The sequence below is a fragment of the Protomyctophum bolini genome, assembly GCF_963924005.1.
Source record: "Protomyctophum bolini genome assembly, chromosome: 11".
Lineage (NCBI taxonomy): Eukaryota > Metazoa > Chordata > Actinopteri > Myctophiformes > Myctophidae > Protomyctophum > Protomyctophum bolini.
Window position 1 is genome coordinate 43789268 of NC_137872.1, and position 13286 is coordinate 43802553.

The window sequence follows — 13286 nt, forward strand, 5'->3', positions numbered from 1 at the left end:
AAAGTTGTGTTGCAAAACTACAGTTGTTTTATTCGAGTAACAGTTCCAGGTGGTCCCCAGCTAAATGGAGAGTTGGTAACTAAATTGACCCTTGTTTGATCTTTAACACTTGAGCGTGACTTGTGTTTTGATCAACGTTTGTTATAATCTCTCCTAACACAGCATGGAATTGTGGACAAAATATTATCCAACGACAAAAAAGTATTCTTTCGTTTTGGGTCTGCCAGGTTAAATCTTATCAAATGGTGGTCCATGGATTAAATACTGAATAAATAATGGGCCTTGAAAATGGAAATGGGTTGAAAACCACTGCTATATATGGAGCAATGTTGAGTACAGGGCTACCAAAGTGTGCCTGCATTATTGGTATGCCTGATTGAGGCAGCATTTACTGTATGTGCATGCAGGATGACAGAACACATTGTGGCTCAGGAGGTAGAGCAGGTCGTCCAATGATCCATGGGTCGGCGGTTCGAATCCCGGCACCTCCTGTCTACATGTTGATTTTGTCGAAGTGTCCTTGGGCAAGACACTGAACCCCAAATGCTCCTGATGTGCTGGTTGGTGCCTTGCATGGCTTCCGCCGCAATCGTGTATGAATGTGTATGTGAATGGGTGAACGTAATGCATTGGATAAAGGCACTATATAAATGCACCATTTACATTCGTTTTCCCACAATTTATGCTTTTTTATGGTTTAAAAAAAACACCCACTACCCCACCCGTTGACTATCGATTAATCGATTTTCTTTGTTTTTCCATTTATATAAACATGCAACCTTATTATGTTTCAAGGTCCGTATCGGTCACACTCTGAATGAGGCAGAGAAAGACCATGTCACCATAAGAAGACCAACAGTTCAACAATGCCTGACAAGACACAACATTCCCTATGATTTGGTACGAGCCTTTCACCTGTTTTATTTAGAGATAGAAACACAACATCCCCTTCACTCTGGTAGGAGCCTTTCACCTGTTTTATTTAGAGATAGAAATACTCATCTTAAAATAGTTTCATATAAGTGTTGTGGTCCAAAAATAAACAAGCTGTCTCGGCATTGTCATGGAGGTGTCTCTGTAATTGTTTGCAACAGTCAGTCACTCATATATGATACAGTCTGTTTCTAGAGAAAATGTAACTAATTCAGTAGCAGTAACATTAGCGTTTTATCTCAGTCAGTTGATTCTTAATAATTATCCAATCATATCCATATGAGTGAAATGGCCAGGGTGACATGTTTATTTTTCAAACACAGTTCTTATATGAGGCGATCTAAAATCCCCCCCTATTACGATTATAATGCAAATAAAAAGTACACAAACCTGTGGATTTGCGCCCTCTACCGATATTGACGTCAGACTTCGGTGCTCTATACAGGCACAGTATTAGAATAATTACAATTTTAATTAATTTAAAGCTGTTTTCCCTCTCAGGTAACTGAAAGCAAAAGGGTAACAAAGAATAGGACCTGCACACTGTTGAATATGTTGCTCAACATTTTTGACAGTGTGCTATTCTAACCCTTTTTATTTGTCTTTAATACATTTTTCTTTCACTTTGTCCTACACATCTGCCACCAACTTGTCGAGGTGTGCAGCAGCCTTTTTGAGGGGCGCTATAGCCCCTCCTATAGGGTCTGTGTAAACACAAACATTGAAGACATAAGTGTGTAAACACAAACATTGAAGACATAAGTGTGTAAACACAAACATTGAAGACAAACGTGAGGACGCACATTTTGATTGCCCGGAATGACATTTGTGATTGAAGATAACTGAAAGCAAAATAACCACCGTTACATTCCTCTATAACGCTTTCTTATGGTGATTGTGTTAATAGGACAAGGTTCCCAACATTGCTGTGATTGGCTCTGGAGGAGGAGAGAGAGCCATGGTGGGACTGCTGGGATCTATCCTTCAACTGGGGGAAGCAGATCTACTGGACTGCATGATGGACCTGAGTGGAGTGTCTGGATCTACCTGGTACATGCATGCACACGACACACACACACACACACACACACACACACACACACACACACACACACACACACACACACACGCACACACACACACACACACACACACACACACACACGGACACACACACACACACACACACACACACACACACGGACACACACACACGGACACACAAACACACACACAAGGAAGCATACTAGGGCCTTTACTGTTCCTAATATATGTAAACGACATGACATCAGCTTGTGACTGCAACTTGTTCCTGTTCGCAGACGACTCAGCACTGCTGGTCTCGGACAGGAACAAACTGCAGGTTGAAAAGACTCTCAGCTCTGAACTCGGTAGAATCTGCACCTGGCTCGCTGATAACAAACTATCCTTACACCTGGGAAAAAGTGAATCCATTCTCTTCGGATCAAATAGTAATCTCAGCAAGGCAGATGGCTTCTTGGTTAGAGTGGGTGACAATATTATCACACGAAAAGATGAAATTACCTATCTAGGTTCCATCCTGGAGGCCAATCTTTCCAGTGATAAAATGGCCACCAACGTAATCAAAAAAGTCAATCAAAGAACAAGATTCCTTTACAGGATCTCCTCACTGGTCAGCAAAAACACCTTGAAGACCTTAAAGGGGGAGTGTCCCGGCCCGAGATTAACATTGCTGATAAGGTACATCACGTGGTCTGAATGAAAACGGTTTCAAACGACACGTGACTATATGTCAGGCTCTGACGTGACCTAGCATCTAGCCGAGCTGAGTGGCTAGCGCACTAAAGGCTACTAGTTTTGAGGTAACCTTTTGCGTCATACTAGGTGAAAGTATAATAAAAAAATATATTTTATTGCTCGAAAATCTTCCTTACAATGACATTGAGTTGTTGCACTGAACTGAACTGAACTGTTGCATAATCGCAATTTCGCGTGACTAGTCCGTCTGAAGCCCACCACACACCGGCTGCGAAGTCCCCCGTGTGTGCGAGAGAGAGAGAGAGATGCGTCCCTCTCTCTCTCTCTCTCTCTCTCTCTCTCACACACACACACACGCAGAAACACACACACACACACACACACACACACACACACACACACACACACACACACACACACAACATTGTTTGAACATGTGAAATGTTTCTTTATGCATAATGAATTAATGAGAATCGCGGGCCGCGGTAAGCCTTGAACTCTGGCCGGACACAAGGCACTTCAGAACGGGGAGATTGCGAGAGGAGGTGGGGGTGGTTTTGGGTTTTTTTTCTCTCCCTCCGTATATCTCTCTCTCTCTCTTTAGAGGGTCTCAGAGGGAGACAACTCACCGAGTCCAAAAACTGTATTAAATTAATAGTTTGTACTTTGTAGAACTGTAACAAGCACAAAAACTATTCAATACAGTATTAAAATGTCTGCTTTGTTTGTTAATGTTTACAGATTTGCTCACGATTTATTGAAATTGAAAACGTGTTTACAGTACTTACAGTGTTTGCATAATCATTCAGGCTACAGGAATGTTTTAGCCAATAGCCACAGGTGTGAAACAGTTAGTCGCACCGTCATTGTTCTGATTGTGAGGGGGGTATTTTTATGTCTATACTCTACTTTACTTGTCCTAGATTCTAAGCCATGAAAAGATTCTGCATTCTTTTCCATTCTGCAGCAAGGGGCGATATAATGCTGTGATTCATTCCACTTTACTGACTGTTTCATTGCCTATATTATGTCAGATTGTCCGTCATGAGTGACTACTCGTCGCCATAATATAAATATGAAATGGGAATATTTAGGTCAAATTGCTGATTGATTTTGAACATGCATTAACAATAGCCCCGAGAAGATAAGAACACAAGACAACATGCATTTATTTATTCCAATTACTGCTGCTCTGTCCAATTTATTCATTACAGTCGAGCCGATCGCTCTCTGCCCTGTCCTTGGAATTGACGTAGGCAAGACTGTCTACAGAAATCACGAGTGAAAAACATTGTATGGGTAATCCGTAATTGGGTATTATGAGTCACTGTAAGTAACCGTGTCGGCCCCAATTCATGATGATTACGGATCCCCATGTCCCATTCATGCAGGTATGTATATGTCCCATATGTGCCCTCTCCCTCCGCTCATTCTGTAGCTCCAGAATGAGCAGAGGGAGAGGGCGCATTATGGGGCTAGCAGGCTAGTCTGCCCTACCAGAACAGCGGTTGTTTTTTAATGGTATAGTCACCCGCGGTCACAGTCTTAAAAATAAAAATATTTTCTCTAAAACTGCTTGGTAGGGCTATAGCTGGGAAAGCCTCCACTTCATTCAGTAGAGCATTAGACGTAACGAGCTGTCACTCATTCATTCATGCAGCCCCATGTTGCAAACACAAGGAAGGAAGGAACCTTCACTGCCTGCCCTGCAGCAGGCCAGCTAGTCTCTCTCTCTCTCTCTCTCTCTCTCTCTCTCTCACACACACACACACACACACACCGCGTCTCGCCGTCTTGCAGTTGCAATGGATGACGGATAGAGCCGATGCTCTTCTTGGTAAATAATAAACACAACTCTTCGCGTTCACAACAGCTATACACAGGCTAAAACATACCGATAGAATCAACTTGGTGTGTGTGTGTGTGTGTGTGAGAGAGAGAGAGAGAGACCGCCCCTATATCGGTGTGTGTGTGTGTGTGTGTGTGTGTGTGTGAGAGATAGAGTGAGTGAGTGAGTGAGTGAGTGAGTGAGTGAGTGAGTGTGTGTGTGTGTGTGTGTGTGTGTGTGTGTGTGTGTGAGAGAGAGAGAGAGAGAGAGAGGGGTGGACTCAGGTTAGGCCGGCGCAGTTTTGCTAGAGTCAGTGGTAACGTTACGTGAAGCTCCAGGGCTCCGTGAGCCCTGTTCAGCACTTAGCCGGCTGAGGGCGTGTCAGCGGGGGGGAGACAGATAGACAAGATAGGTACGATGGAACCCGTCACGCGAAATTGCGATTATGCAACAGTTTTCCCTAAAATTTACACGTCAACTCAATATCATTCTAACGAAGATTTTAGAGCAAAAAAATAATTTTTCCACCAAACTTTTACCTAGCTATGAAGCTAAAAGTGACCTCAAAACCACTAGCATGAGTTGATAGCCACCAGGAACGCTAACTCGCAGAGCCCAGAGCCGCTCTGCCATTTAGCCCAGATACAAGATCAATTTCATTGGTCAAATTGAGCTGGCCCGACCTGACGTCACAATCTAGATGCTAGTTTTAATAGCCTTAATAGCTTCCCGAGGGGCGTGTCAGTCCCGCTTTAACAGGAGCCCTCGTACAAGGTTTCTTTGACTATGCATGCACCTCTTGGTACCACAGCACCTCAAAGGCCCTTAAAACAAGGCTCCAGACCTCCCAAAACAAACTGGTCAGGCTCCTACTTGGCCTCACCCCCCGAACCCACCTCACCCCTGCCCACTTTGACAGGCTGGGATGGCTTAGGGTTGACGACAGAGTACAGCATCTTGCAATGGGTCTGGTCCACAAGATTCGATACACCACCAAGATACCCATGTACCTGTCTAAATACTTCCTTAATGTAAACGAAGTCCACACCCACAACACCAGAGGGAGTGCAACAAACCATGCACAACCCAGATTCAGCACAAACAAGGGACTAGATTATTTTCGCTCCTATGCCACCAAAATGTGGAACGCCGTCATTAAGACATGTGAATCCCTTGACTCCTTCAAAACCGCTCTCAAAGGGCACCTACGGACGGCTGCAATTCGAAACTGGCCCCTGTAAAATCTGAATCCCCCCCACCCCCCCCCCCCTTTTCCCCTCACTGTATATGTATCTTTTCCCTTTTTGCTTCCTTTATGATGAATTCCTGTTCTGTTCTGTATAGAAGTGTCTATTTGTACATGTCTCTAAATGTCTTGATGAATTGAACAATGTGGACCCTGTTGTAAACAAGTGTTATGCTTAATTGGGTCGTCCACTCACAGTTAACAGTCTCTGTATTGAGTTTGTGCTTGAAATGTACAGTAATTCTACAAACTGTTAATAAATATTTCAATCAATCAATCAATCAATCACACACTGCATGATGTACCTGAGTGGAGTGTCTGGATCTCATCAACAGATGGTGTAATTAAATGTATTTTCTCTCTTCTCCTCATAGGGCCATGGCCTCCTTATACAAAAAGAAGAACTGGTCCAGAAATGTGACGACTGTGATAGAGGCCATCTTTGAAAGGCTGGCTGGTGACCCAGTGTCCTGGAAGGAAGCACGGCAAAAACTGAAAAAATACTACGAAGCTGACCCTGAAAACTACTCTTTGACTCATTTCTGGTCTGCAATGGCGGTCACCATTTGGGTGAAAGAGGTCAGAGAATAAAACTCACACAACTGACAACTTAGTCAGTTGTATTAAATGGAACTACATGAAGCATTGTTGAAACACACACATAGGCCTACTGCAGCATGCGAGTGAGATGTTCCTCCAATAACTGCTCATTTTGTTACTGGAAAAACTGATAAGAATGTTCAATACTCTTGCCTTGTCAATATTAAGTGGAAATAGTGTTTTCACTACCTACCCTTTGGCCAATGGTTTTGAGTTTCATGTCTTTGCCGTTTGGTATAGCTCTCTGCCATATTGCAGAGTTCCGTAAACAAGGACTGCACTGTTATAGGTATGGATATGTGTCTAAAGATTCTAACAATTGTGTTGTGTCTTCAGATAGATGAAACACCTCTTTCAGATCAGAGAGGAGAGCATTCCGAGGACCCCTATCCCATCTTCACTGTGATTGACAAGGGGATGAAACAAAAAGAACCACAAACCAAACTGTCGTTAGAAAGTAAATATCATTATCAGTATCATTATCATCTGTTTGATTGATTGATTGATTGATTGATTGGTTGATTGATTGATTGATTGATTGAAAGAAAAACTACCGTGGCGTTCAATCATTACTGACAACATAATACAAAACAAATTTTGGAAAATGAACATAAACAGTTATAGTGGAGTGTGGCTGTGCAGTCCTGTCCTTCAGGAGTCAAATCCCATTGAACTGGACTGATACATTCAGAGGGTAACTGAGTTTTTACTGGACTGATACATTCAGAGGGTAACTGAGTTTTTCTTGGCAGACACGTTTGTGGAGATAACCTACCCCGAGGTGGGGTATAGTCAGGCTGGGGTCTTTGTGGGCCTGAAAAGCTTTGGGAGTAAGTTTGAAAAAGGGGAAATCACACAGAGCCAGCAAGAGATGGACATGCTCTACATACAAGGTGATGTACTGTTAACACAGACATACTGTACTACTGTTAACACATGAATACTGTACTACTGTTAACACAGACATACTGTATACAGAGATTATAATGTGTTTCATTGGCAGGCTTGTGTGGCAGCGCCCTCGCTGATGGGACAGAAAATAAGAAAGCAATTACGGAACTTCTATGGGGACTTCTAAAGGGATTATGGCCCTGTATGGAATTACTATTTTATTCATTTTGTCATTGGTATACATTCAAGCATTTCTTTTCTGCACACGTTTTAATGATTTCATTAATGCTATTATTGCTTTTGCATCCGTCTAGTTAAGGAGGACAGTTCCCAGGCGTCTGAGTCTGAGGTGCTCCAGATGCTGGTGGAGATAAATCTTCGGGCCTCAGAAGACCAGGATTATTCCGATCTTATGACCAAAATGAGCACGCTGCTTGAAGGTACACTTTGAATGTAGCAGTCATAGATGTCATAGATGTATTTTCTTAAAGGAGTACTTCTCCCAAGAAAGTATTCCCCCCAAGGATAAATAAAATAATATATGTAGATATTTATAGCATTCCTTTGCGGTCAATGAAGACTTCAAAGATAATATAAGAAACAGTTGATGCAACACAGCGCAGATCCAATTTTAACAACAGTACAAGTTCAATCAACATTTTAAAAACTTGAATGTTTGCGTCATTCGTTTGCGTTCATGAGATGATTTAATAGTATTTTGTTTTAGTTATTGAGTTTAAGTATCTCAGGGTCTTGTTCACGAGTGAGGGGAGGATGGAGGAGATCAGATCGGAACAGCAGGGGCGGTATTGCAGTCACTGTACCGCACTGTTGTGACGAAAAGAAAGCTGAGCCAGAAGGCAAAGCTCTCTGTCTACTGCTCAATCTTCGTTCCTACTCTCACCTATGGTCATAAAGTGTGGGTCATGACCGAAATAATAAGGTCACGAATACAAGCAGCCGATATGAGTTTTCTCAGACGAGTGGCTGGCATCTCCCTTAGAGATAGGTGAGAAGTTCAGTCACTTGAGAGAGACTCGGAGTAGAGTGGCTGATCTTCGCCTGGAAAGGAGCCAGCTTAGGTGGTTGAGCGTCTCCCTAGGGAGGTCCTTGATGCACGTCCCACTGGGAGGAGACCCCGGGGCAGACCAAGGCACAGTTGGAGGGATTACATCGACTCACTGTCCTTGAAACGCCTCGGGATCGGGAGGAAGTTACTAATGTTGCTCTGGAGAGTGAAGTCTGGAGCTCTCTGGTGGAGCAGTTGCCCCCGCGACACGACTACGGATAATCGGTTGAAGATGGATGGATGGATGGATTGATTGAGCCAAAACACGGGTGTTTACAAGACACTTCTTGTTCTAGTTCTTGCTCAATCTTGATTACATCCAAATATACACCTGCTAGTTTAAAACTTTATTTTTGATAAATAAGTTCCATAGAGTATAGGCCTATATTGAATATTCTGGAAGAACCTGATCTGCCTTAGTCTCAGAGAACCACTAGTGGTAATCCATTAGATTTGACTGAACTCCTGAAAATGTTCCTGTGGTTCTGGTTAAATCGGTTTAATGTGTTTATCCATATATTTTGCCTGCAGGCAAACTGGACAAGATGGGCCAGCCAGTGATTCTGGACGTAAGCGGAAAGGACAAGAGGCATGCAGAAGAGGAGCTCAAGCGGTTCACCTTGTTGGTCTGTGACTGTTTGCCTGACTGGTACGAGAAAACGGGCGTCTCTGTCTGTGAGTTGTGCAGAATTATCTCAGCATCTAAATATCATTCAGAAAATACACTGTTATTTTGGGCATGTGGCGCAAACTGGAACTGCCTTTTCCCTCAAACCGGAAGAATAAAAATAAAAGCTCTCGTAGCCTGCAGCTTTTATTGAGAGAAATCGGTTTGAGGGAAAAGGAAGTTCGTTCCTGCCTGTCGACTACAAAACAATACTACAACATGACGTAACGATATAATCCTCTCCCGGCCGGATCATATACCGGAATGAAATGATGCCCAGGCTAAGGTGCGCTACAACCTACATCACCAGCATTCACCAAAAAGAAGGGCTGGTGAACACTGTATTGTGTAGGCTAGTACCAATGTATACAATCTACTTCTAATTACAGTGTGGTTGAAAATAATCGGAGCCACGACACGAAACATATGGCAGTACAAGTGGGGAACCACATACGACTTCCTGTTCAAGATGCCAGGTGAGAACAGAGTATGCTTATTTGTCTCCACCAGGCCGAAGGCATGTGGAGAGAGTATGTTTTGCACTCCGTCCGTGTGTACGTCTGTGTGTGTGTGTGTGTGTGTGTGTGTGTGTCCGTCGGTGTGTGTGTGTGTGTGTCCGTCGGTGTGTGTGTCCGTCTGTCCGTCCGTTACCAGCTAATCTCCAGCAACCGGTCGATGCTAAATTATATTGCACACACTCCCTGGATGCCAACGATGAACCTCTGCCCGAAATATTCCAGAACGGCCTGTTATAGCACCACCAGGAGGCCGACTTTTGAAAAACACATTTTTTATATTACTCCTCCAGATTGTGTCCAAAAATCCCGCAAATCGTTACACACCATCTCTATATTCATGTGTTCAAGACGGATCTGTCCGATATTTCTTATTCCATCCTAATTGGCTAACATTGGCTTTCAAAGTTTGCAGGATTTGCCCGTTTTGAACAAAAAGCCTCAAATCATTAACGCAGCGTGCAATTCACGTGAAATCTTTCACAGACTTTCCTACTAGGCTGAGGAACATATCCCACCCTTTTCACATTGGCCTGTTATAGCGCCACCAGCAGGTGGATTCTTGCTAAACCCATTTTTGGAACAAAATGCCTCAAATCATCCAATTGCCATCCAAGGCGTAAGAAGAAATGGCACCCTTTTCACATTGGCCTATTATAGTGCAAGTTGTGGCCACAACTTGACCTGCCCTTGACCTGCCCTGATATATATATTAAAGTTTTAAATATATATATATATTTTAAATTAATTTGTTTTAAATTAATTTGGGATTAATATAATCACAATACCTGAGATGTTTTAGGGGGTGGATCATGGCACAGTCCATCGTTAAGTGGTTTATACTGGACAAATACTGAATGGAATGATTGATGACTTTGAGACTTGATGTTGTTTTTTTGTTTGTTTTGATTTTATTCTTTTTACTTAAAAAAGAAAAGTGGCTCCTACCCGCAAAGGTAGACTTTGATATCCTGAATACGGAAACGAGGAGCTACGAGGACGCTGGGCTGAAGCTCAACTCTCCCTTCTTCGCCGTCCTCAAAGAAGAGAGACACTTCAACCTCATCATCTCCCTCGACTTCAGCGATGGGGACCCCATGCTGGTATCTTACGTTTCTATATTGTGTGTGTGTGTGTGTGTGTGTGTGTGTGTGTGTGTGTGCATGTGTGCGTGCGTGCGTGCGTGCGTGCATATATGTATATGTGTGTGTTTATAGCAGGTGCAGTTCGACACATAGACTCACTGGCCTTGGAACCTCTCGGAATCCCCCAGGAGGATGTCTCTAATGTTGCTCTGGAGAGGGAAGTCTGCAGCACTCTGGTGGAGTTGTTGCCCCGGCGACCCGACTATACGGATAAGCGGTTGAAGATGGATGGATGGGCTGGAAGGGTTAATTAACGTTCTGATTTTCTTTCTGCTTATTTCTACTGTGAAGACGGTGAAGGATGCTCAGAAAATGGCCAAGGAGATGGATATACCTTTCCCACCTGTTCCTGAATACCCACCAGATATCATGCCAGAGTGTATCTATGTGTACCGACCAGAGGATCCAGAAGATAAAACAACGCCAACAGTGATCCACATGCCCCTATTCAACAGACAAAACTGTGACTCGAAAGGTAACGGTTGTATTTGTATATTGCACATGAACGTTATACTTGTAATGTCTGCCCATCCAAATACAGTCAACACAGGGGGTGTTGAGAGACCGTTTTTGATGAAAGCATGCTTTTACTAATTTAAAGTGTTAAAAAGTTATCTTAATGAGGTTCGGGAGACAAGAAACACTTTCCTGGGGTTTTTATGTGCGTAATATATGTGTTTTTAGATATTTGTGTATATTTCAAAGTGTCCATGATGTCATGCTCACTTCCTGGACTACAATTCCCATAATGCTTTGGTGCACTGCTCCTCCTTGTGGATAGGGGAAGGGCTGTCTTACTGAGACAACATGTTGTCCAGGAAGTAAGTGAGCCCAGTGAAACTTTACCTACATAAAAACCCCAGGAAAGTGTTTCTTGTCTCCTAAACATCATTCAAATAAGATCTGGTTGCAAAAGGGGTGAAGTGGCCCTTTAACTAATGCATTCCTTCGAGGAAGTTTATAAATTATGTAACACTAATGGTCATTAAGCTGTCACCATTTCAGTCTTTCAGAGGAAAGCTGTGGACAGTTCAGTAACCTGCCTACACTGGTGGTACACACATTGTATTTCAGTGTGCTAACATGCCACCAGGAGACAGGCTGGTGTTTTTAATAGCTTGGAATCCCCATAGATGATGTCACTGGTAGGCAGGTTTCTGAACTGTCCACAGCTAAGACAGAGAGTGAGTAGACGTAATTGTCTTATTCTGAGCATGAGGAACAGTAAGATAATGTCAAAATTTGTTAAAGGTAACGTAACGTAAAATTCCACTTTTTCAATTTCTTTTGTGTTTTTGGGGCTCCCATGTGTGTTTTCTATCCCCACAAATAACCAATTTTGAACAATCATGCTTTCATATCATATGGGTGCTTTAATGGAAATTGCTCTCAGGAACAGCTCAACAAATTTTGTCCTCATTGTGATGTCATCAATGTCACCCTACTTTGTATAATTCCTCCTCTTCTTCAGTCTTCAGTTCCAAATTTGCATTTCCACTATTTACAATGTCCACCATTGTTGATTTTCCAAGCTGGCATGGAATAGAAATAAGCCTGGTTTTATCTAGCATCAGTATTATAATGACTCAAAAATTAAATTATCTGCATATCAGCGCCCCCACCACCTCAGGACATTGTGGTGATTGAGTGGTGATTGAGGCTCAAACCATTGGGGGAAGAAATGGTGATTGAGGCTCAAACCATTAGACAATAATGATATTAAATATTTAAAAAACAGTTTTTATTTGCTTTTAAAGTGCTTCTTTCTGGTTTGGTACAGTACATTCATCAGGTATCTCAGATTGAATGGGCCATCATGGAAATATAAATAATAATGCAATATCCTGCATAAGTATCTAATGTAAATGAAAAACAAATAATGAAAAGAAATGTGGAAAAACAATCACTCATGCATCATCATCTCCTTTCATAACCCATTTTGGTGCATTATGTTATGCTTTAGCTATTGAGAAATAGCAGATCTACAAGCTCATAGCACGCCACCGAGTGGAGTCAACTTATTTTTATTTCGACGTCATGCCTAAATGGGATAAAGTATCTATTTACCCCACGAGTGCAAATGGTGAGTGTGGGTGACATTTGTGTATGTTACTGTGTGACCTTTAGAACATTTTTTTATAGTTTTGTTTCTAATTTCTCCTCATCTCTGCATCAGCTAATTATGACAAGATCAGAAAGGAATACACAACCTTCCAAAAAGGAGCGTACGATGCTGCAAAGATCGAGAAGCTGAAGAACTTAGCTGCTGCAAATGTGATCAACGCCAAGACCATCCTGCTGGAGGAGATCCGCGAAGCCTCGAAGAAAAAAAGCTCCTAAAAAAGAAGCACAAGGATAAGGATACATTCTAGCATAAGGATAAAGATAAGTCTAGGATAAGGAACAACTTTCATCTGAATCTAAATCTGGCAAGGCTGTGTTTATATTAACTTGAAACAACAAAACGAACCGCATCAGCCGCCCCCCGCACTCTGGAACAATCTACCTTTCCCTATACGATCTGCCCAGTCCATTGAAAAAGATCCCTATTGAAAACTCACCTTTTTTCCTTGGCTTTTAATTGCACTTGATTGTCTTATAAAACATGAGTTTTATGTTGTCCTTATAATAATACTAACAATATCTGGGATT

At 42.4% G+C, this 13286-nt stretch overlaps 1 protein-coding gene across 1 annotated transcript; it reads left to right on the plus strand.

Moving 5' to 3' along the window:
• Nucleotides 1–408: 408 nt before the first annotated feature.
• On the plus strand, nt 409–12974 carry LOC308323521 (cytosolic phospholipase A2 gamma-like; the record flags this gene model as incomplete). The annotated part of the gene is made up of 13 exons (XM_080775250.1): nt 409–435; nt 796–900; nt 1841–1983; nt 6122–6326; nt 6684–6804; nt 7100–7240; nt 7351–7440; nt 7553–7678; nt 8839–8982; nt 9364–9461; nt 10446–10592; nt 10926–11109; nt 12811–12974. 13 exons carry the CDS (start codon nt 409–411, stop codon nt 12972–12974), a joined length of 1695 nt encoding a protein of 564 aa, XP_080631376.1.
• Between the last annotated feature and the right edge of the window lie 312 nt (nt 12975–13286).